This window comes from Protopterus annectens, chromosome 13.part0 (assembly GCF_019279795.1).
Source record: "Protopterus annectens isolate FY-2018-M chromosome 13.part0, PAN1.0, whole genome shotgun sequence".
Lineage (NCBI taxonomy): Eukaryota > Metazoa > Chordata > Ceratodontiformes > Protopteridae > Protopterus > Protopterus annectens.
Window position 1 is genome coordinate 170,656,378 of NC_056747.1, and position 24,226 is coordinate 170,680,603.

Sequence of the window (24,226 nt, forward strand, 5' to 3'; positions counted from 1 at the left end):
TAAGGGTGCATGTGGAAGTAAAGGACCCTATTATAGAATGCTTTGTAAAGCCTTCTCCAAACTGAAGTTTCTGGTCATCCAGGTGGAACCAGAGGCAGATCTAGCAGAAGTGTTCCTAGGCAGCTGCCTAGGGCCTGGTGCTGGCTGGGACCCCAGCCTGACTGATTTTAAAGCATAAAATAAAATACTCTGTTTTAGCTATAATAAAATAAAATGATTTGTATTTAAAAAAATGCTCTGCCTTAGCTTTCATAAAATGCTCCCTCTTAGATGTAAAATGTGTTCTGCCCCCAGCATCAGCACATATATCTTGAGAGACATCAGCAAACATGAGATGCAAGAACAGCATGGGTGTAATTTCTATAGTAGGTGGGAGATGTCAAGCAGTTTTCTCCTGTCTCAGGAAAGATATAACAGGGCATACATAGCACATGGGATATTTAAAACACAGCACATCTTGCAGAGCTGTTCTTCTTTGGCAGCAGGTATGTGAGATTTCCATAGTGGGCATATATACATACATATAACACATCTTGCAGTTCTTTGACAGGTATGTGAGGTTTCCATAGTGGGATATGCATACTGCATGCAACACAGTGTGTGTGTGTGTGTGTGTGCGTGTGTGCGTGTGTGTGTGTGTGTGTGTGTGTGTGTGTGTGTGTGTGTGTGTGTGTGTGTGTGTGTGTGTAAAATACCAAATTTATGGGCCACTGTCTCATTAAGTGACTTTCTCAACTATGGGAGACAAGAGCCTTCATCTTCCATGCCAACTGCCATCCCTCCTTTAACTTCTTTTTTTTTTTTTTTTATATTTATAAGTCACTGTGGATTACAGTCTGTCAGTGTTAGTCATAGGATTTCATACATTTATGGTTCATAAAATAAATATTGATGCACAACTTGTTGCTCTGTTAACTTTTTACATAATTTAGAAAAGTCTGCTATTATCTGTCTTAGGTTTTGCAGAACATTTCAGATTCTGATGCATATTTAAGCCCTATCATTGAGCAAGTCACCAGACAGTTCTGTGGGGAAATTGAGAGCTTGGACTAGACTCATCTATGGTCCTTTGGATTGCAAGCCTAGGCACTACATAAGACCTAGAGTACTTATGGTGAAAAGGAAGGAAATTGGTTGTAATAGATAGGAATACCATCACATAAGCCATGTTCTTTGAATGTGATTCTTAGTCTCCTTGTTCTCTTTAATCTTGACAGTGGGTTTATTATTTAGCTGTGAATAAATTGAACAACATATAGTAAATTAATTTAATTTTAATATTTTAACTTTAAATACATTTTTAATTTAGCTTGTTTTTTTTTTTTTTTGCAAGCACACAGTTGTGAAATGTAGTGTGTTTAGGCTACAACAGTTTGTGTAACACTTAAGGCTATCTAATGTTAAAGAACTGCTTTCTGTAATATATGGTTTGATTCCTTCAGCCTTCTTTGGTCTTTTTTGTAACTCTGCCAAGTTACTTTATTACACACTACTCCTGGGCTGCTCATGAAAGGGGACACTAGTATCCAGTGGGCTCTCCCAGTTTGTTAGTAAATGTATTACACATTTGTCTTTAGAATTCCTACTCTCTTCACATAGATGCTAATAAGTACTTCATTATATGCTATTTGAACATGAATCCCAGCACACCTATTGGAGTTTAATGGGTTTTTGGATATATTTTCCCTAAATGTGAGTTTCAAGGGAAGAGAGGTTTACTATTTCTAGTGTTAAGTCTGTTTAGAAAATAGCTGACAGTGTTTTTCTACAAAAATATGAAATGACAGTTTTAAATGAAATCCAAATCTTTGTGATAATTGAAAAAGTGAAGGAGAAAATAATTTGTGCACTTACAGGTCTGCGCAGTCTTTATATTAACTGGGGAAAGACAGCCAAGTAATGGGATATTGGTATGGTTGGTGAGGTCCTGTTTTATCTATCTATCTATCTATCTATCTATCTATCTATCTATCTATCTATCTATCTATCCATCCATCTATCCATCTATCTATCTATCTATCTATCTATCTATCTATCTATCTATCCATCTTTTGTTGGGCAGGTTAGTCACACTAGGTTAGTGACCTTTTTTCAGGAGCAATCAGAGGTGGAATTTATATTAATAAGGGAGATTTTGCCAGGGCATCAGGAAACCTCCCCTACTCATTCAAGTGACTTGTATTCCTGCATTATTTCCAGCTGTAGCAGCGGGGGAGTGTTTGAGTAAGAAGAATTGTATATGGTAGAGAGTGTTGTGTTGGTGAAGGCATTTTTACAAAAAAAAAGCTTCTGACAAGGAAAAGGAATGTGCAGTCAACATGTAGCTGACTTATCAAATGTGCATGTGGAAGATATTACTGTTACAGAACTGGTGTTGGGTGGATTAACTGATTTTCAATTCTGAGATTTCTTGGTTGGAGATGGTAGAGAGACTGGCTGATAAGGAAGAGGGTGGTGATGGTGTACCAGAGGCAAATGAGAGCAGTAATAAAGTTACAAGAAGTCAGAAAATATGTGCATAGATGGCAGGAGTTAATGTATCTACACTAAAAGGTACTGTTATATCAGTAAAAAAAAGATGATTTATGATGAGGATCTGAACTAAAAATGACTCGGTAACTGATACATATTATGCATCTAACAAAATTATTGTGTCTTAGGTTTTCACATGGAAAGATATAAGATTGTTTATCCATCTGGGTAAATCACAACTCTGTGATATGACTTTTGAAACTGATTTTTGATGGACAAATTTTTAATGTTATATGAAAGTGAAAAACGTGTACCTCCCTGGAATAATTATCCATTTTCAGGGCAAGGTAACATGCTTAAAAAAATTGTTCAGTTTAGAAATGATGACATTGAAGAATATTATGTAAAAAAATGTTTTAGGATTTATGTGCTTCAGTTTTAAATGTTATAAAGTCAGGAAGAGTGAGGTCCATGGAATGGTGGTTGCGATGTAGTAGTAGCATTGGTGATTCAGAATGGTTTAGTGAAACTTTTACATAGTGTTATTTTGTGAATGGAAATAGGGCAACTGTTAAATATGTGGGACACTAAAACATGGATCATCTTATTAGTAATTGCATGAAGATCAGATGCAATCAATGTGGGATAAGGGGTCATATGATGAATGTGTGTGTAAAAAGTGTACAGCATGTAATCAAGAGAGCAAGTTTTGATTTGGTGGAGCATAGCAGTTTCTGGAGTATCATGGAAGAATGTGTTTGAGCGCTTTCTTTCACTTTTATTGTAGTGAACTTCTTCAGAAAAAGAAGAGACTTCCCAAACTCTTCTTTTATATGTAACATAAAGGAAATGATGTCATAAACATGAATAAATTGATTATACTTTAAAACTTGTATAAACATATAAATACATTGAATAATTAAAACCCATTAAATGTACCCAAATAGTATAAATTTCAACAGTAATAAATGCAAATGTAATTATAATTATACTACTTGTGTATCATCTTTTTTTGTTTTTTAGTTCTTCTATAAATGTATTTGAATATACTGACAGTGATTTCGTTTGAACTATGAGTGACTTCTACATAATTAAAAATAATGCAAACTGTGTTCTAATTATTATCATCCTTTTCAGTTGTAGACATATAAATGTATAAATGTATAAGTATCCAAAATACATACATCCAACATAGCTACCTTTACTACTATAACAAAAATTGAATACACAGATGTGAATTCCAAATATAATTACTTCCTGTTCTCTCGATAAACAAAAAATTATTACCACTATTGTTGTAATAAAATCTGTAAGAACGAACCTTATACAATATTACATGAAAATATAAATGTGTACATGTATAAAATGTTATATTGATAAAATTCACTAGATAACTAGACCCACTTTGATGAAAAAATTAATACTTCATGGTCTTATCTATATACTATACTATATTTAAAATGTTGGATGTGTGTAGAAGTCACTCATAGTTCAAACGAAATCACTGTCAGTATATTCAAATACATTTATAGAAGAACTAAAAAACAAAAAAAGATGATACACAAGTAGTATAATTATAATTACATTTGCATTTATTACTGTTGAAATTTATACTATTTGGGTACATTTAATGGGTTTTAATTATTCAATGTATTTATATGTTTATACAAGTTTTAAAGTATAATCAATTTATTCATGTTTATGACATCATTTCCTTTATGTTACATATAAAAGAAGAGTTTGGGAAGTCTCTTCTTTTTCTGAAGAAGTTCACTACAATAAAAGTGAAAGAAAGCGCTCAAACACATTGTCTCTTTGTGGTTCCTGGAGTACCTATCTTCGTTTTGTTGTTTTTGGAAGTTTTGGTACAGTTTAGTTCCTTTTTATCATGGAAGAATGCTGTTTAAGGGCAAGGTACTTCATTTACTGAAGTCAAGCTATAGTCATAAAAAGGTAAATTTAATGTTAAATAATGGGTGATTCAGTCCTGAGATTTATTATATGCGGTATAAAGCAGGGATGTCCAGTGAGAAGTGTTTTATTTTCTTTGCTTATAAATGTGATAGGCCAGAAAGTTTCTGCAGAAATGAGTGGTGAAAAATATTACACTGGAAACAGTGTGAAAATTATTTTATTTTTTTTTAAATCTTATGCAGATGATTTAGAACTGATAACAAAAGAATAAGGTTTGAATGAAAAAAAAATATTAATTTATGTTATTAAATGGTTAGAGGTGGTGGGTTTAAAATTAAATAAAGAAAACAAGTAAAAAATTAGGGATAGGAAATAATATTTATGGTGTCCCTTTTCATAAAGAAGAAATTGATATGTTAGGGATTAAATCTGACAAAAATTAAGTTGCAAATGGAAATGGATTTTTTTAATTGAAAAAATATAAAAAATATTTGTAATATATGGAAACTGTTAGACTATCATATAAGAAAACTGTTTGTTTAATTATAAAGTAATCATAATAAAGATTATATATTTAGCTTAATTTTTATGTTATCTGGTAATAAAGAAAAGGAATTGTTAGGATGTATTTTGGGTTTCTTTGGGGTTCTAGATTTAATTCAGTTAAGAGAGGGGTTTTATATTTAAAAGAAAATGAAGGAGGTTTAAATTTATTGAATCCTATTGTGTATGCACCTTCCATGCATCTACTTAAAATGTAAAAGTAGAAGGATAGTTTGGTATTTAAGATTTTGGAAATAAATGGTGGAATTGCAAAGTAAGGATTAGGAAAGAAAAGTATTAGGAAGGCGACTTTAGAATATCATAAGAAAATCAGGATGTGGAATTTAGAAATTGTTGAAGTGAAAGTTAATAGAAGCAAATGGTATGGTATGGAAATATAGACAAAGATGTTGTGGGTCCAATCAGTGGGAAGGAATAAGCAAAAATGTTATTAAAGCATCTAAACTAAGAAGGGAATGATTTAAAAAAGTAGCAAAATGTCAAGACTTTTTATGGAGTTTGGGTTTAAAAGACTACATGTGAAAGCAAAAATGAAAGATAAAATTTGTTCACAAAGATTGTGTTTATTTTGCAATATGCTAGAGGCTATGCAACATGTTTCTTTGAATGTGAAAGAGTTAAGAGATTATGGGGAAAATCATAAGAGAACAGATTTTTATTTGTTTAAGAAGTTTTTAAAATATTAATATCAATATGATCTATGCTTCTTATAAAGAGAGGGTAAAGAAATTTTGTGATAAGTGTGCTAAGAGTGTACTTATTGCTATATGGGGTATTTGAAGAGCTAGAATAAAAGAGATTTTATTTAATAAGAATTGGGCATAACTGAAATTTTGTCAAAAACTAGATTTTAGCTGTGGCAACAAGAGTGCAGAAGGTAATGATGATATGTAATATGGTGTAAAAATTGAGATATGCAAATATTGTGTATATATTCTTATTTTATTTATTTTTAATTTTATGTTGGTATTTATTCTGTTTAAATAAAATACCCCATATTTTTGATAGGGGTGTGGGCTCTTTTGCATCCACCTGAGCTACCACCAACTCAAGCAAATAGTATCCTGGTTTAACTTCTCAATGGAAGGACAGCATACTCAGAGGTGCCAACCCCTTTAATGTTGCACTGCAGTGTCATCAATCCAGTCACCTGGAGTGGGAAGAGAATCCACAGCCTTTTGCACCTTGCTTAGGGACCAATTAGTCCATGATCCAGCTGTGTTGACTATGGTGGTGAATGCAGCAACAATACAGTATTATTAGCCATTCATGTAGGTCAGACCTGTAATGAGTGTTGTCAGATGAGATAGCTGAAACAGAGAAGACATAGTGAGTTCAAAAATGAGATGTAGATGTCCTGCAAGCATGTACGCCCCTCCCCCCAAAATAGTATATTCTATGCAGTAATTTCTCTGATTTTTGTATGACTTGTGGGTTACTGAACAAAAGCTGTGGCAGCATCTATATTGTAATTAATATTTTTGCTCTCTTCATTACACTAAAGAAGGACTTAATTCATTAATTGGCCTGGATTGTGTAATACAGTCTAAACATATTGCATATTGGAAATATATGTTTGCTGTAGCTTCTTTACAGCTTTCAGCACTTGAAAAGGGGTTGATATTTGTTAAGTTATACTGTCTGCATTATTGAGAGTGATGATCGGAACCATCTGATCCTTAGCATCTATTATGTAGTAGCCAGTGTTGCATATTACATGAAAAAAGCTTGTCTATCGGATCAGATTGTAAAGAATATTAGCATTTAGTTAAAAACTCTTCCACTGACTGTTAGCACAGAAAAATAAAGCTACAACTTGTTAATGAATTGCTTCCTGTTGCAAGAGGGCAGGGTTTGAATCTTTTCACCTCCATTTACCTGCTGTGTGACATTGAGCAAGGCACTTAACTAGACAGTACATTGCAGCAATTGGGAATGTGAGCTAAGCTCCGTGATAGTTTCCAGGACTGCATGCCTATGTAACTAAACCTGCTGTTATATTTTTCCAGACATTCCCTATTGCATATCTGATCTAGTACAAGAAATGTTCTGGCAATATTGCTAGCACACCAATTTTTTTACGTTAACATGGGCAATTAATTATTCAAATGCAGCAGGCACTGCATTTGCAGATGAAGCATTGAATTGCAAATTAGTTTGCCAGCAGCAACTTCTGCATTAGTGATAGTTATCTTTAATGTGGAATTATTCAGATGACTTTTACTTTTGCAGAGATTGTGCATATTGCATTGCATATGTTATCAGGTGGTTAATATTTCTTATTCTGTCATAAATACTCTTCTATTTAAAGTGTGTTACACATGGTTGAATCTTATAGTCTGATGCTTGTGATCTTCATACAGTTTCATGTAGCTACCAATAAAGTTAAAGTAATTTATTTAGTCATAATGATAAAGGATGCGAACAGTCATCAAAGTCTGTTGGTAGGGGAGGGGAGCTTTCTGCAGGGATTGTCTGCATATATATGTAGTTTAAGTTGGAATACTTTGACTGCTGTGAGTTTGTGTAAAGCAATTTTGAAACATGTGACATCTGAGAAGGATGCTGTGAAGAGTCTATATTAGATAAATAAAAGTTTATCTAAATGAATGCTGCAATCATCGAAAATCCCGGAACTCAAACTCACAATTGTGGGGGACTGCACCCCCCCACCCCACCCCCTAAATATATATTCCAACTCCGAGATCGCACTCCAGTGAAGAAAGGGCAAATATTCCGATCTTCACTGTACTGTGATCTCACAAAAACCATATCGAGATCCTGGATTTTCGATAATTGCAGCATTCGTTTAGATAAACTTTTGTTTATCTAACATAGACCCACTGTGAACAATCTTTATGTATTTATTTATTTATTTGGCATTTGCTGACTGGGTTAGTCTGACTGGGCAGCAGCCCTTTTTCAGCAGAGGCCCGAGGAGAAAAGTTCAAAAAAGTACGAGTAACAAAAGTAATTATATGACAGTTATAACTAAAATTACAATAATTACAATATGTATGTTGAAACAACATGCTAGAAAATGGTCATTAAATTCAAAACATAATACAATAACACAGAATACAGAATGCAGAAAATGTAGATAAGTTTGTAAAACAGAAAGTAACAAATATATAAACAAGAGATAAGTCCAGGGCAAGAGCCAATTTCCAAGACTACAGCTGTGGAAGCTGTAGGAACTACTGAATATTAGTAGACTTTATTAGAGGCAGAGCCAGAGGCAGAGAGAAGTGGGAGAAAAGGTTGCCGCAACAGTATTATAGGAAGGGAGGTGGATTAAGTTGGGTCCACTGCATATGGCTATAAATGCTGGGTTTGGGGGATATCTGTGGTTAAAGTCCAAAATTCAGTATGTCTTTATAATGCTAGTGTGCAATTGTTTAAAGCAAATTGGAGTACTTTATCATGGCCATTTTTTATCAAAATAAGACATGGGATGAGTACATTGTCAATAAACTTGCCGTAATTGATGAATATGGATATTGGTGGCTTATAATGATAGTGGTTTAAGTGGCCTTTTATGGGTGAAATGTTCTGAAATGGGTATTTTTGTCATTATCGGTTCATACATTTTATTTCAATGCTTACTGGAAAAACTGATCAAAACTACAAATTTAAAGCACTTTCTTAAAATGTTGTTATATTAAACAAGTAATATAATTTAAAATAATCAGGAAGATGAATCAAAGACCACATGCATTTATGCATAGTCCTAAAAATGTATGCAAGGTCTACATGGTTTGAAAAAATCCCAGGGCGCAAAATACAATTAATCTGTCAGTGGCCAGATGCATTTTCAATGAATGTGAGTTTAATGAATTTTCAATGAATGTGAGTTTCAAAGGAAGAAAAGTTGACTGCTGTTCATGCTGAATCTGTTTTCAACGTGAGAATGTTTTGTTTAGTTTAGCAAGTGGCCATCAGTGTCTGTGCTTTAAAATAGTAGAAGAAATTAGTATGCACGATGATAGATTTTGTACAGTATTTATGGTAACTGGGGAGATACAGCCAAGTAATGTGAAACTAGCATGGTTGCAGCGGGTGGGGCTGTGGAACCTGGTCCATTGCACTACTTAAGTCCTCATTTTACCATGACCCAGCTCAGGGTGGCACTGCTGGAAGGAGACTACTATGTGGGATATTAATTGAAGTCTTACTCACAAACTGGCCTGCCGAGTTGCACTCACCATCATATCAACAATGCAAGTGTTAGAAAAGAATAAATTATATCATTCTAAAATCCAGTCATCAGCAACAGCTTAATTTATTCATCTGTATTAGTTTATAGCCCTAACCAATCCATTCAAGGTTTTCTTAGGAAGACTATGAAGATTTTAATTCCCTCAAGCAGAGTAATATCTCTGTCAGATAACCCTAATCACTACAAAAAAAAATCATCACCTGTGTAACCTTCATCACTGTTAGTTTGATCTACATGTAATTCCATTTATTCTGGGCCAAAGCTAAATATAGGCAGTAAACTTCTTTATGTAGGGACCTTTTTCTAATGATGCCATTTCATGATTATTTAATCCTCGTATCCTCGCTGAACAGCATGCAGATTTTTTTTTACTTGTAGGTCACATACTCCATGTGCTATTGAAATGCACATTCAGTTCTCATCTCAAGTGAATGTGAGTGCATAATCCTAAACACTTCAACAATTTAGTGAGACAAAATTCAGTTATGAAAAGGTAAATAATTTATCTATAGTGTTAGCATTTTTTCTGAGTGGATCAGAAACATGAAAAGCAGCAGTCAACATAAAAGGCAGAATTACATTTATAAGATGTTAAAAATAAATATAGAACAAAACAGCATGAACTATTTCTGGCAGCAGCATGGAAACAGAATATTAACTGAAGCAGTCAAATTCTCAATAAAATGCCCAGAAGTCAATTTTAGGTTGTTCTTCTGAAGTCAAAGCCATGCTTGACCAATAATCTGAACAGTGACTACAAAAAAATTCCAGCATCTGCAGTCACTCACTATTACAGCCATCATAACTTTTCTGCCTTGTAAATGGGCTACAGTTGCTCATAAGTCCAAACTTCTTCAGATATTATAAATAAATAAAATAGCACAAGTCTATTCCTTGCAAAAGGATCTGACACAGAGCATTAGTGTCTTAATACAGTCTATGACTCAAGTGAAAGGCAAAAAGCAGTGAACAAGATTCAAACACTCCTACAGATTCTCAGTTTCATACCAATTTCTGCTGTCTCTATCCACATTTAAACTTCTATCTCTTTATTGATTTAATGATCTTTCTCACAGAAAATTCATAACTAAAGCCGGAAATATACAGCAAATTCTTCCATTTGCCACAGAATGCAGATGAAAATTGGTGGTAATAAAATTCTTTGTCTTATGTAGACAAGAGTACTATAGATAAAGATGATTATGAACAGGTCTCTGATAATAACCAGCTTATTATGTTCTCGAGACATGGATGTCAAGAAATTCCTCTCAAGTGCAAAGCCCTAGAATACATAATAACAGGTTATGATCAGAAACGCAGTCATAATTCTTTGTATGAGCTTTATCTGCTCCATGTACTACCGATTACAGGAAAAAAAAGAAAGAGTATGATCGCAAAGAAAGAGTATGATCGCAAAGAAAGAGTATGATCACAAAGAAAGAGTATGATTGCAAAGAAAGAGTACGATCACAAAGAAAGAGTACGATCGCAAAAAAGGGTATGATCACAAAGAAAGAGTATGATCACAAAGAAAGAGTATGATCACAAAGAAAGAGTATGATCACAAAGAAAGAGTATGATCGCAAAGTGGTTTTTGCCTTTGAAAGCTGCTAAAACATTTAGTGCTGTCAAAGAGACAGCAGCATACCTCTCATCTTCTTTGCTTAAGAAGTCTGGCTAAATGCATAAATAATGAAGGGATATAGGATCAAAATAACAGCAGAAACAATTAGCTGTTTTTACTTCCGCCACTGCTTTTTTCTAGTTGGCATCATCCTCTGTTAGTCCCTAACAGTCTCCATTTTAACAGTACTTGGGTGGTGCTTAACATCAATTATTAAGTACCCCTAAGTGCTGTTATGATGGGGTCTTGCACAAGAGACATGGGTAACAAGTTTAAGTTGTTCCCAAAAACTGGAGTGTAATATTGGAGCTCCATGAACTATATAAACTATTAAATGTAGCAAACTGTAGTTAGAGTGTAACACCACCACTTGTTACACTGTGGCTACAACGTATCAAATGGTACTGCCAATGTTAGTGGTAGTGATCACAGAAAATGAGTAGCCACTCTAGATGATGTAGAAAACTGAAGGCAATGAGACACCTATCCAACAAAATCACCAAATATCCATAAATCCAAGTCACTTAGAAAATGAGACATTAAATAAAATTAGTGTATTAACCAATTTCAGCCTTAGGTGGCCATCTGCTGTTTTCGATACAGGGGAATGAATTCACTGTTGGCTTTTCATTTTCTGTGCAAGTTGTTGGTCTTCCTGGCACAGCTCAAATGGACTGTCATCCATTTTCTAGCCTCTGAAAATCCTGTCTTTCATGCTCAATTACTTCATTTCTGTTTCACTTTTTGTCTTTTAAGTGCATCTCTAGTAAGTATAAATATTACATCAGTGAAAATCCATGGCCAAATTTGTTAGGTGGGTGACTTGTTTATGAAAGTAGCTTTGACTTTTATTCATTCATACCACAAACAAGGATATAAGTATGATAAGAGGGGAGTTTACATAAAATGCACCTTTGATATGCGGCTTATCATCACGACAACAACTTTGGGTATTCATATCACTTTCATATGAGCCTTACTATCATGGCAAAACCTAGTATACTAACATTAAGGCATTATCTTAAACCCCAAAGATACGCAGTCTCAACAGTTAGTATAATTAGAGTCACAGTGGTTGGGGTTTGTAGGGAGGAGACCTTACAAACATACTCACTTTTTAAACAGTGGCATAACTCTAACATTGATATCTTTTCCCTCTTTACTGGGTACACTTATGCCTTTGACATACTGAAGCAAAACCTGCAGGAACATGCTGCTAAATCTTCTTCACCTGATATTTTAATTACTTAGGTTCATAGGTAGGTACTAGGCTATTGGCCCTAGGGCCTATATAAGCCTAGCCAAAAAGGTACCCTGGCTTTCACCACCCAAGAAAGTTATTTTCCTGTGGCACTGTCGAGCAGAGCCACAGACGTGATCCCCAGGGTGAATTTTCTATCTCCCATACAATCATCAAGATTTTTCTTGAAGAGTGCTAATGAGGAGCTTTGTTTGATATAGATAGATAGTTTGTTCCAGAGTATGGGAAGTCTCTGGGACAGGAATCTATTGCTCCAGCATGTTGTTTATTGTGGTGACAAGGTTTAGGTCCCTAGAGCGTGTAGCTCAGAGGGACTGGGATTTCTTTAAGTGGAGCATGTCCAACAGCTCTGGGTTTGACATAGCTTTGTATGTTAGGCAGAGATCACTTCTGAGTAGGCGATATGTGACAGAGTAAAGCTGGAGTTTTTTTAGATGGTCTGCCTACGGCATCTATTTGAGGCCAGTAATCCTCTTTGTGAGGTATTTCTGCGGCCTTTCCAGTTCTTGTAGATGTCTTGTGAGGTACATACCAAAAGAGGTGTTGTACTCTATAATGGGTCTAATGAGTGATGAGTAGAGGGGAACAATGACCTCTTTTTACTGGATGAGAAACCTTTTGAGATGAGGTGTGCCATGTAGAAGGATTTCCTGACTACTGTGGCAATGTGATTATCAAAGATGAGACTACTGTCCACCTGTGTCCCAAGGTTTCTTATCACACTTTCAGTGTTAAGTAGACTACCGCCTATGTGGTAGTTCATGAGTACAGAGTTTTTACCAAAAGGGATGACAATGCACTTTTTGGCATTGAGCTTGAGGACATGGCTTTGACACTAGGCATCTGTGTCAGTGAGGTCCTTTTGTAGGATGTCCACATTGTTACAAGTTTTGATTATGGCTCCTAGTTTGCAGTCATTTGCAAACTTTATTAGCCAAATACCTTCTGTGTTAGCCTGTACTTCAGAGAAGTAGATACCAAACAGGAGAGGACCTAGGACTGAACCCTGTGGTACTCCACTTGTCACTGGTCTGAAGTTGGATTTAGAGTCTGCTACTTTCACAGTATGGGTTCTGTCAGTGAGCCAGTTGGCAACCCATCTTGTGACATAGGGATTTATACCTAGTTTAGTGAGATATCTATAATTGCATAGTGGGGGATGGTGTTGAAAGCCTTGGCAAGATCTAGATAGGATGTGTGGACCACCTTATCCTCATCTACGGCTTTGGTGACCACTTCAAAGAAGCCTATCAGGTTTAGGAGACATGATCGGCCTTTTACAAACCCGAACTGGGTAGAGTCCAGAGTTTGGAGATTACCAATGTCATTGTTTATAAGTTCCATGATGATACATTCCATAGCCTTACAGACCAGGCTTGTCAGGCTAATGGGGCAGTAGTTCCTGGTGTCTGTGGTGGCTCCCCCTTTGTAGAGTGGGATAACCATTGCTGTGCACCATTTAGTGGGCACAAATCCTGAGGTGAGGCTATGATTGAACATGGTACTTAGGTAGGGTGCCAGTTCATTCTGTAGCTCATGTAGAACATAGCCTGGGATGTTGTCAGGTCCGGATGCTGTGTTCTTGGCTTTGGAAAGTGTGTTTTTTACCTGTGCAGCTGTGTTTATCAGATCATTTAATTTAGCTGGACAAGAGGTCTGAATTCAGGACAGATTTTTATCACCAGAAGTAGATGGTTCCAAAATCTGACTTCTCACTGCATAGATCTTGTAGTCTCTATTAAAGCCCATTAAAATATTTAACTCCTAATAGTTCTGCATTGTACATATTCACATTGTATCAATAACCATTTGAAATGTTGGAACCACTAGAGAATGTCCCGAAATATACAAATGCAGTGGCGTAGAGTTTGTGCCGCCTGGGGCTGTTTTTGAGTTTGCCACCCCTCCCACTACTCACAAAATCATGGTCAGATGCCCCCCCCCATACACAGCCCTCCCCCCTGAAGGCATTCCAGTGTCCCATTACTTGGCTACTTCACCCCATTTACCATAAATCCTGTAATGTGCTTAGTGCTTTATGCTTTACTTTACAATGATTATATGGATTTCATTTAAAACTTTTACTTCAAGTTTTATAGCACAAACACTGACAGACATCTGCTAAACAAAGCAATACTGTCTCACAATGAAAACAGACTTAGCATTAAAAATACTCTGCCCTTGAAACTCATATTCATTGAAACAGCACTGAAACCCACATTCAAAGAAAATGCATCTGGCCAGTGGAGGATAAAGTTTACCTTTGGGCTGTTTTCAAATCATAGGCCCCTTGCGCACATAAATTCTTTGATTCACCTTCCGGATTGCAGAAAATTATATTTCTTGTATAATACAGCACACCTGTTAGAGCATGTTTCAACTTAATTGTTTTGAATATATTTCCATTAAGCAATGAAACAAAATGTATGAACCAGTAATGACAAAACTGCCCATTTCAGAACATTTCCATCATAAAAGTCTACTCAAACTTCTGTCATTACAATCCACTGATATCTAAAAGTCATCTAAATAATTCCACATTAAAGAGATCTGTAACTAATGAAAATGTTGTTGACATCAAACAATTTTAAATTTCATTGTTTCATCTACAAATATACTGCCTGTTGCCCTTGAAGAATAAACTGCCTATCGTATATTAAAAAAATGATAAGCTAGTAATATTGCAATAGGGAATGGATGGGAAACTGATAACAGGTTCATAGTTACTCTGTATCTCCTCTAAGGGAGGACATTCACAGGACTGCAGCATCCACTTCCCTTTAAAGTACAACACAGTACAGTATCAGCAATCCACCTATATACAGTGGGAGTAGAACCCGCAGCCTTCTGGATCAAAAACAAGTATACTAACTATTGTGCTACTAACAATGCAAATAGACTTACATAAGTAGCACTAAACTTCTCTGACCCTGAAACTGTCAGCTCCTTGTAAAATCCACTTGACACTCAACTAAATCTCTCAACTTTGCAGCACAAGAATTCTGGAAAAAGCCAAAATTTATTGGGGGGGGGGGGTGGAGACAAAGGCCCAAAACCAGGGACACATTTTAAAAATTTCTTGTATAATCTTAGAAGGTTGCTAGAATAAAGTGTTTTGGGTTACCATGTGTTTCCTGAAAGATAGGAAGACTGAAACTGAAATGGCTATCATAATTTACTGAAGTCAGTTTTCACTCATTTGCCAGAAAACCACACATTTTAAGAGGAACAGACCAAAAGTATGAGACAAACTTTCCAGACATTCTGTGAAAATCTGGACGGTTGAGAGCTTGAATCACAAGTGGTGGTATGGGTACACAATCCTGGCTCTTGTTTCTTGTACCTAAGGTAAAGGGTTTGAGCCTGAGTAACACTAACCACCAGTTGTACCTAAATGGGGCATGTTACACACACACACACACACACACACACACACACACACACACACACACACACACACACACACACACATTAAATCAGGTAAGATCAGAATCAGCAGCAGAATTAAATCAAGCAGGAAACAGAACCAGCAGCAGCAGAATTAAATCGGGCAGTAAACAGCACTTGGGCAGAAGAATTAAATCGGGCAGTAAATAGCACTTGGGCAGAAGAATTAAATCGGGCAGGAAAAAACAAAACAAATGTAAGCAGCAATCTCCTTACTTGAACAGACATACACCAGAATTAAATCGGGTAAGGACAGAACTAGCAGCAGCAAAATTAAATCGGGCAAGAAACAACACTTGGACGGTAGCAGAAGAAGAATCAAATCAGGCAGGAACCAGCAAAACAAAACAAATGTAAGCGGCAATTATACAACTCTCCTTGCTTGAACAGAAACAGCATCAGCAGAAGAATTAAGGGCAGCAAAATGTTTCCAAATTGTGCATGGACAGGAAGAACAACAACACTTGCACAGATGTGATACTACAGGACTGTTCTTAAAGAAGAATGCCCTTAAACATTTTTTTGAATTAAAGGTATTAAAGTTGATGCTCCCAAAAGTTCCGCCCCTCTCGCCCCCATCTACACCACTGACTGAATGGCCGAAAGAACGGACTGTCAGATACTAATTCTGGGATGACATTTCTTGGAATATTCCCTTTTCTACAATGTATGGTGATTTCAGAGTTGGTATACATATAGGTTTGGCGGGGCTTGCCACCCACAAAAAGAATTTTTTTAAGGTGAAGTGAGATTTTTGAGATTTGCTTTTCTCTGGGTTTTCAGCCTTTTTTGGCTTTTCGTTAATTGTCATTTTGAGTGGCAACATTTCAATAGGGAACCCATTACTTCACTACTAATAACTCTGCATTGTTAGTAAATATGTTAGGATTCTATGGATAATGTCACCCATGGCTCTTCAGTGTGGGGGAACCCCCCAGCATATAACAAGTTTGGTACTTAAATGAGAACTCTTTAAGCATATTGCCATTTTATTATATGGAAAATTGTAGAGACATGTCACAGGCAGCTCTCAATCTTCGGTCTTTAAAATGTGGAACACCACTGCTCACAATGTGCAACAAATGGGCAAAATGTGGACCACCACTGCTCATAATGTGGAGCAAATAGGCAAAATTCGGAACGCCACTGCTCATAATCTAGAGCAAATGGGCAAAATGTGGAACACCATTGCTCATAATGTGCAACAAATAGGCAAAATGAGGAAGACCACCACTCATAATGTGGAACAAATAGGCAAAATGTAAAACACTGCTGCTCATAATGTGGAACAAATATGCAAAATGTGGAACACCACCACTCATAATGTGGAAAAATAGGCAAAATGTGAAACACTGCTGCTCATAATGTAGAATAAATGGTCAAAATGTGGAACAACGCTGTTCATAATATGTAAAAAATACACAAAATGTGGAACAGCCCTGCTCATAATGTAGAACAAATATGCAAAATCTGGAACGCTGCCACTCATGTCAAAAAAATGGGCAAAATGTGGAACACCACCACTCATAATGTGGAACAAATAGGCAAAATGTGGAGCACCACCACTCATAATGTGGAACAAACAGGGAAAATGTGGACCACCACTCATAATGTGCAACAAATAGGGAAAATGTGGACCCGTCCACCACCACTCATAATGTGCAACAAATAGGGAAAATGTGGACCACCACTCAATGTGCAACAAATAGGGAAAATGTGGAACACCACCACTCATAATGTGCAACAAATAGGCAAAATGAGGAAGACTTAGTAACAGCTTCAACTTCCAAGTTCACGGGATGCTTAAAATGTGTTACTCTATACTCGGAAAAAGTTCTGTTCATGAGTTAATATGATTTAGTATTATTTGCCATGGATATCAGTTAAAAAATGCTTAACATGGAATGTGTGAAAGACCCTTTCAATGTGGAACCTCAAGGAACACAAACCATTTAAGACTCAAAAAGAGGAACATTGCTCATAATGAGATACACCTGACAAGTATGATCACAGGTTGTTCTTTCCGCTTTCTGCTTCCTTCAGGATACTGAATGCCTATGACTGTATACAGTACTGGCCTGTAAACACATGGAATACCCTTTAATTACCAGTAGGTATCACTGTAGTACTGTAATGTCCTGCCATGTCATCATTTTATTTATTATTAACATTTGTTTACCAGGAATGCCTAAATGTGCAATAACCCATTTTCAGCAGAGGCCCTGGGAGAAAAGCTCCAACATATTACTTGAAAACAAAATAGTATAATATATCAAACATAAACATTTGATTTATGTGTACAGTATAAAGTAACACAGTTGTAACGGTTGTCATTGTTACAAGTATAATACAATAAATATAATACAGAGTAAACAAAGAAATGATTGCCTTGTGACAGACCACCCCTTAATTTGTCTAAACTAGAGAGACAGAGATAGAAGCCAAAGTGAAATTAGTAGGAAAATACACAAACTCAAAAGAGATAAAGGCAGACTGTGGCTAGATGAAAAAGGATTATTATTAAGTTGACAACGAGTGTCAGAGAGAGTTGAGACAGAATGAAAGATTTGTTAGTATGCATGAGAAGAGAAATATAGTGTGTGTGTGTGTGTGTGTGTGTGTGTGTGTGTGTGTGTGTGTGTGTGTGTGTGTGTGTGCGCACACACGCAGATGTGTAACAGAAATGATCTAAACAACATATGATCAACAGTAAAATGATCGACAGCAAAACATCTAAAACTAAAAATATCTAAACTGAAAACCACTGACAAAACTGAAGTTATACTAAAGGTGTTTATGCCCTTTGTTTATTGTTGTGCGACCTTGGAGTTGGTGTATATATGTATATAAAATTATCGGGGGGGGTGGAGGGTGGATAGGGGTTGCTCCCCTGTTAAAACATTGAGAAAATGTGGCTTGAAATGCACCGCCCACACCCCCTATTAATTACATATGCCAACTCTGAGTCACACAACAACGGACAAAGAGCATACGCCTTTTCTTAGGATTACTTCAGTTATGTCAGTCTTCTTTGAATATTTTTCAGTTTAGATACTTTTACTTTTAGATATTTTTCTAGCCATCATTTAACTGTCAATTTATGTTGTTTAGATCATTCCAGGTACATATATATATATATATATATATATATATATATATATATATATATATATATATATATATAAAGAGAGAGACAGAGATTCACTTTATAATCTCGAAATACTGAAATATCGAATTTCAGTATCTCAAGACTATAATGCCGAAAACCAAAACTGCGAAATTCAAAACTGCGAATGTCAACAAAACACTACACCACACACACAAAAACATAAATACACCTACCTCCCGACACCACAACAAAGCAAAACAACACACACATACACACTTACCTACCTACCCTAACCGACACCTAAAACTCCCCAACACACTCACAAACACACAACCCCTTCCCAAAACCCTTAAAAAACATAACACTTACCTAACACGCCATCAGTACCATGGGTTCGATATTCTGTAGTTTCGCGCAACTGCAGATTCAACAATTTGGTCTCAAAATACTGAAATGCTCGACTAGCATATGTCCGAATCACAAAACATCGAACACACATACACGAAAGCGCTTAACATCATAAAGCGCTTCCATGTATGTGTAGTTCAAAAAAAAAATCTACTTTTCTGCAGGGGGGCTTTGCCCTCCTGCACCCCCCCCCAATTTATTATTCTCACTCCGAGATCGCACTACAGTGGGGAAAAGGGAATTTTCCCTTACCCTAACTGAAGTCCGATTTACAAAACAGGCACACATACACGGAAGCGCTTGTCGATGTTAAGCGTTTTCGTGTATGTGTGTTCGATGTTTTGTGATTCGGACGAATGCTAGTCAAGCATGTGTCTGGATCCCATATATATATATATATATATATATATATATATATATATATAGATATATATAGAGATATATATAAATATATATATGTACGCATAGATATACACACTTGAAAGTGAAGTAAGAGATAAAACTATGGTTAGAAGATGAGGCTGGGTGAAAGAGCCTAAAAGATTATAAGACTGGTTGATTCTGGTGTGAAGCATAACCAGAGCCAGGAATAAGTTAGGAAAGTTTTTAATGGCGTTTTGAGCATGTGGAGGCTGGGAGATGACCTGATCGTTGCCATAGTGTATTAGCAAGCAGACACTCTGTGGATTGACTTGCCATAATGTATTATTCCCTGCTTTATTTTCATATAGTATTCAATCATATGCAGTAGAACAGCACTTTGTTCTCACACAATCAGCACAGCTAAACAACATCATCTGAACTTTGGTTTCCTTTTCCTGGGTTACTAACTAGCATGTTCTTAGCAGGTTATATATGCAACTTGCATAAAATCATAATGTTCTGATTTCACTTTTGAATATAATTGCATTAAACAGAAGTACATATGTGGCCTTCGTTACACCCAAGACTGAAATCCGGAAGCTGTATGATCACAGAAAACATTTAACACAGATAATTAAAAAAAATCAGATGATGCTATAATTAAATGTTGTAATAAAATAAACTAAATGCAGTGAAACAAAGCCAAAGCAAAGACTGTGAAATACCAGTGTCAGCTCTTTAAGCAATAGCATAGGTGTCTGTCACATGCACATGGCATGAGTGAAAAGCCAGGCACAGCATGTGAAAAGTGTTGCAGTGATACTCACTCAGGCATTGCAAGCCATTTTTATTCATTAGAAGTTTGCCACACAGTGAGCAGTGAGCACAGATGGAAAAGGTCCCTGGCACCAGGTGATGGCCGCTTACAAGCTTCCCCCTCTCCTTTGGTTCTTTTTCCTTACATTTTTCTTTCTGTTCTTTGCTCTTACCCTACAAAATTAAAATAAAACATGGAGTTAGTGGTCTTCATAATCATCAAAGGCAGTCAAAAGACACAACATATTACAGCAATGTTCATACATTTCCAGCTTATAGTGAAAGTAAGTCCTTCTTTGACCTTGGTTTCTGTTACTCATCACGTAAGTATGCCTGAGAGAATTAGAAGAATGGATCTGAGTCTCTGCATATGTTGTTGAACAGTATGTCACATGCATATGGTCTACCTGGAGGTAAGAAAAAAGCTTAATAGCAAAAATGGTCCACCTGAAGTAAAGCTTTGGGGTCGATTCCCTTGGTGTTGAAAATCCTCAGTAAATAAAACCCTTCCCAGCTTCCAACTCAACCCCTATCCCACAAGCACTTCCTGCTCCAGTTCTTTCCCATTGCAAAAGCTCTTGAACCAAGACTGACATGATCCCAGACAGCAATTTGGAAAATATGATCTTTTTCTGCATCAACAACTCTAAGAAAGGAGGGCTGTAAGAGACATTGTAGGCCTCACTAAGACCTCCGGCACTTTCTTCCATTATGCCAGGAGCTCATGCTCTGTGCCTTCTTCAGCAGCTGCTGCCTCCTCTTCCTCTTCCTTTCCATGGGCTTGAGAAGAAGCTGATAAAAAGAGTAGAAAACCTAAGTCTACTGTATGTCAAAAATCCAAATGTGTTCTTAACTTCAAAATAAAGTCAGAAAGCTAGTAATAAGAAGTCTCACTTGAAGGCTTCAGGAATGCCTCATTCACATTTATGCAGAGGTATTTCTGTGTCACCACCACATGGTTTGTCTAAAGTTTTTGTACAGGAACCAGTAGGGCAAACTGGAGACTGAAAGCTTAAGTTACAGTCATTAATACAAGTTAAGTCTACCATAAGAAAGTGTTTCTCATTTGAAGTATAATGTAATGTTTCTTCATGTCCAGGGAGCCTCCCCTCTCCAAACTCTATACATTTCTCTATTTATCCCCTCAAAATATGATTTAAAGATAGCATCCCCACTCCAATAGCCAGACTGCTATACCCATGGTACCATGGGGTAGAGCCAACTTTTCTAATGATTCTGACATGTTTTCACTGCACAGCACCAGTTCCACTAGCATGGGCACTGATGGCCAGTCCTAAAATTGGCTTTTCTTTTATACAGTTAGACATCCTTTCTTCTAGCACTAAAGGGGCAGATAACAATACCACTGACACTGACCGACTGAGCACTGGTTACAGTGTCATGGGGCAGATATCAATACCACTGAGACTGACTGACTGAGCACTGGTCTAAGTGTCATGGGGCAGATATCAATACCACTGACACTGACCGACTAAGCACTGGTCTCAGTGTCATGGGGCAGATATCAATACCACTGACACTGACCGACTGAGCACTGGTCTCAGTGTCATGGGGGAGATATCAATACCACTGACACTGACCGACTGAGCACTGGTCTCAGTGTCATGGGGGAGATATCAATACCACTGACACTGACCGACTGAGCACTGGTCTCAGTGTCATGGGGCAGATATCAATACCACTGACCGACTGAGCACTCGTCTCAGTGTCATTACTGACATTAACACTGGCTTCTTATTCTAATTTAAGACTGGCAATCCAACACTAGAATTGCTACTATTGATGTGTCTGGTTCAGGACCAACTAAACCCCTTGTTTACCTGCTTATAAGCCTTTCTGCTCAAAAAGTGTTTTGCTTTCAGCCATTTTATCTCAGTAGTACATCCAGCCTGTTATGATAGCTGCTCCATCATCTCTTCTGAAACTGGAATGCACAGTTGACTGAAGCCAGAGCCTAGTGTAAGTGGTAGAAACCTGTTGTACCTGAAGGAAGTAAGGAGTAGAAGTGGGTGGGAGTCAGTGTGTAATCTCACCTGAGGGGACAAAGCAGCCAGCTGTACAAGCACAGGAGAATTTGGGTAACAGCAGTGACCCACGTGTGGGAGGAGTTGAGGCTGGGGAAGTTCATATATGAATGCCAAAACATGCTGCCACAGTAATACAGTTTTTTGATTTTATAATTACAGTAGATTTGTTCTTAAAAAAGAAATAGTTGTTCTACACAGCGTTTATGTACTTTCTCATTCCTGTCACACATATGACACTTCAGTACTGGATAGCATCACTTATACAAACACTATCTGCTAGCCACCATTCATTTTTTTAGCAGAGGCACTGTTTTTTCAGGATTAGTTTATTTCATGAAAATGAACATAGACCAAATGTTTGGCTCATTGAATACCTGCCATTACAGGTATGGGAATAAGTTTCAGGTGCACCTGTGTTCCCCCTTCCCTGACTTAGAATTATGCTGTGCAATCTGAGGAACTATAATCTCAGAGTTTGTATATAAAGTTAAAGGAGGTGTGAAGGTGGTGGGGCTATTAAGGGGGCTTCAGCAACCCAACTATAGGGTGCATTTGTGATTATATACATTATGCGCATTTATCTCTCAGTAGCTCTCTTTTTCTCTCTCTGTTTATATATATATATATATATATATATATATATACATACATAAAACAGACATATATATGTGTGCATGGTGTGTGTATGTAGGTGTGTGGGTTTATTTGGCAAATTAGTTTTAGGATAGTGACATCTGGGGTACTGTAGTACAGCCACAGTTTTCTCAGTTTTTTAAAGTTTATTCCTAGACAGATATATGCCACCCTGATTTTTTTAAAGCTTGGCATACCTTTATCGCACCTACCATGAAACTAACAACAGAATAACGAGACACCAACACCCTGAAGTATGTTTTTCCAGTTTCAAAGCCCAACTTGGCTTTGAAAAATCTAATCCAGCAATATAATGAAAGTGGTTAATTTCAAACTGTACCTTAAATGAAAATATTTTCTCTCTGCCTCTTGGCTTTGTCCATGCTCGTCATCTGGGGCGTAGCTTCATCCTTCATCACCTTCTTATACCTGCCTTTAAAGCACTAAATCACTAAACTTACTTATCCCCTTGTAATACCTCACTTTATTGTAGTACTTAAACTACTGTACCAACTTCTAACTAGCACAACTAAATTACTGTCCCATCGCTGCTACTGAGTTAACACTTAAACTTGCTTATCCCCTCTAATAGCTCACTGTATTGTATTTATTAAATTATTCTTTCCTATCTTATACATCACTGTTCTGTCTGTAAAGCTTCAGTACAAGACTTGTAAATTTAATGTTTGTGATTATCAGTACAAATGTTATTATACTGACTGCTATGCTATGTTTGCACTGAAACTGCATTATAAAATTTGTTATTGTAAATACTGATTGCATTAAATTTATTACCTTGGAGCTTTTCTTTCTGGGCCTCCTTTCAATAAATAAATAAATGAATAATAAAGGCAAAAAAAAAAACATTGTAAATAGATGGCTTCTTTACTGATTTAATTACATTCAATTTTTAGAATTATTTGCAGCTGTTGTTTAAAAACATTGGGTTTAGATCCAGACTGCACTAAACACCAGACAAATCCATTTCTGCACAGGAAGATGTTATGAAGTGTAATTTTTAAGAACCCCAAAACCATCTGAATACTGAAAACAAAAATGAAGTGGCAGAAACCGTCACCACATTTTGCTAAAAAAGACTTACCATAGTTACCTCTCCTTTCGTCAGAGTCACTGAGGCTTGTGGTTATGCCACAACCTCAAATGTGGCTAATGACCTGCCGGTGAAAGAAACACAAACTGCGGTCTAGCAGCAAAAACATTAACACATTTAATTCAGTTCATTCACTCTTCATGCCCATTTTATTTCAGTGTTTATGGTTTATTTGCTCTATCTATTAATTTGATAACAGGGTGGATATAGTGGGCAGTGGGCCCATGCAGACACAAC

General features: G+C 36.6%; 1 protein-coding gene across 1 annotated transcript in view; it reads right to left on the bottom strand.

The window, feature by feature from the left end:
• Positions 1-24,226, bottom strand: part of ARHGEF18 (Rho/Rac guanine nucleotide exchange factor 18) — a 2,448,098-nt gene that overhangs the window by 1,755,863 nt on the left and 668,009 nt on the right. Inside the window, exon 10 of the mRNA XM_044090748.1 lies at positions 20,209-20,353. Coding sequence (XP_043946683.1) covers positions 20,209-20,353 — 145 coding nt within the window. The remainder of the gene's footprint in view (positions 1-20,208; positions 20,354-24,226) is intronic.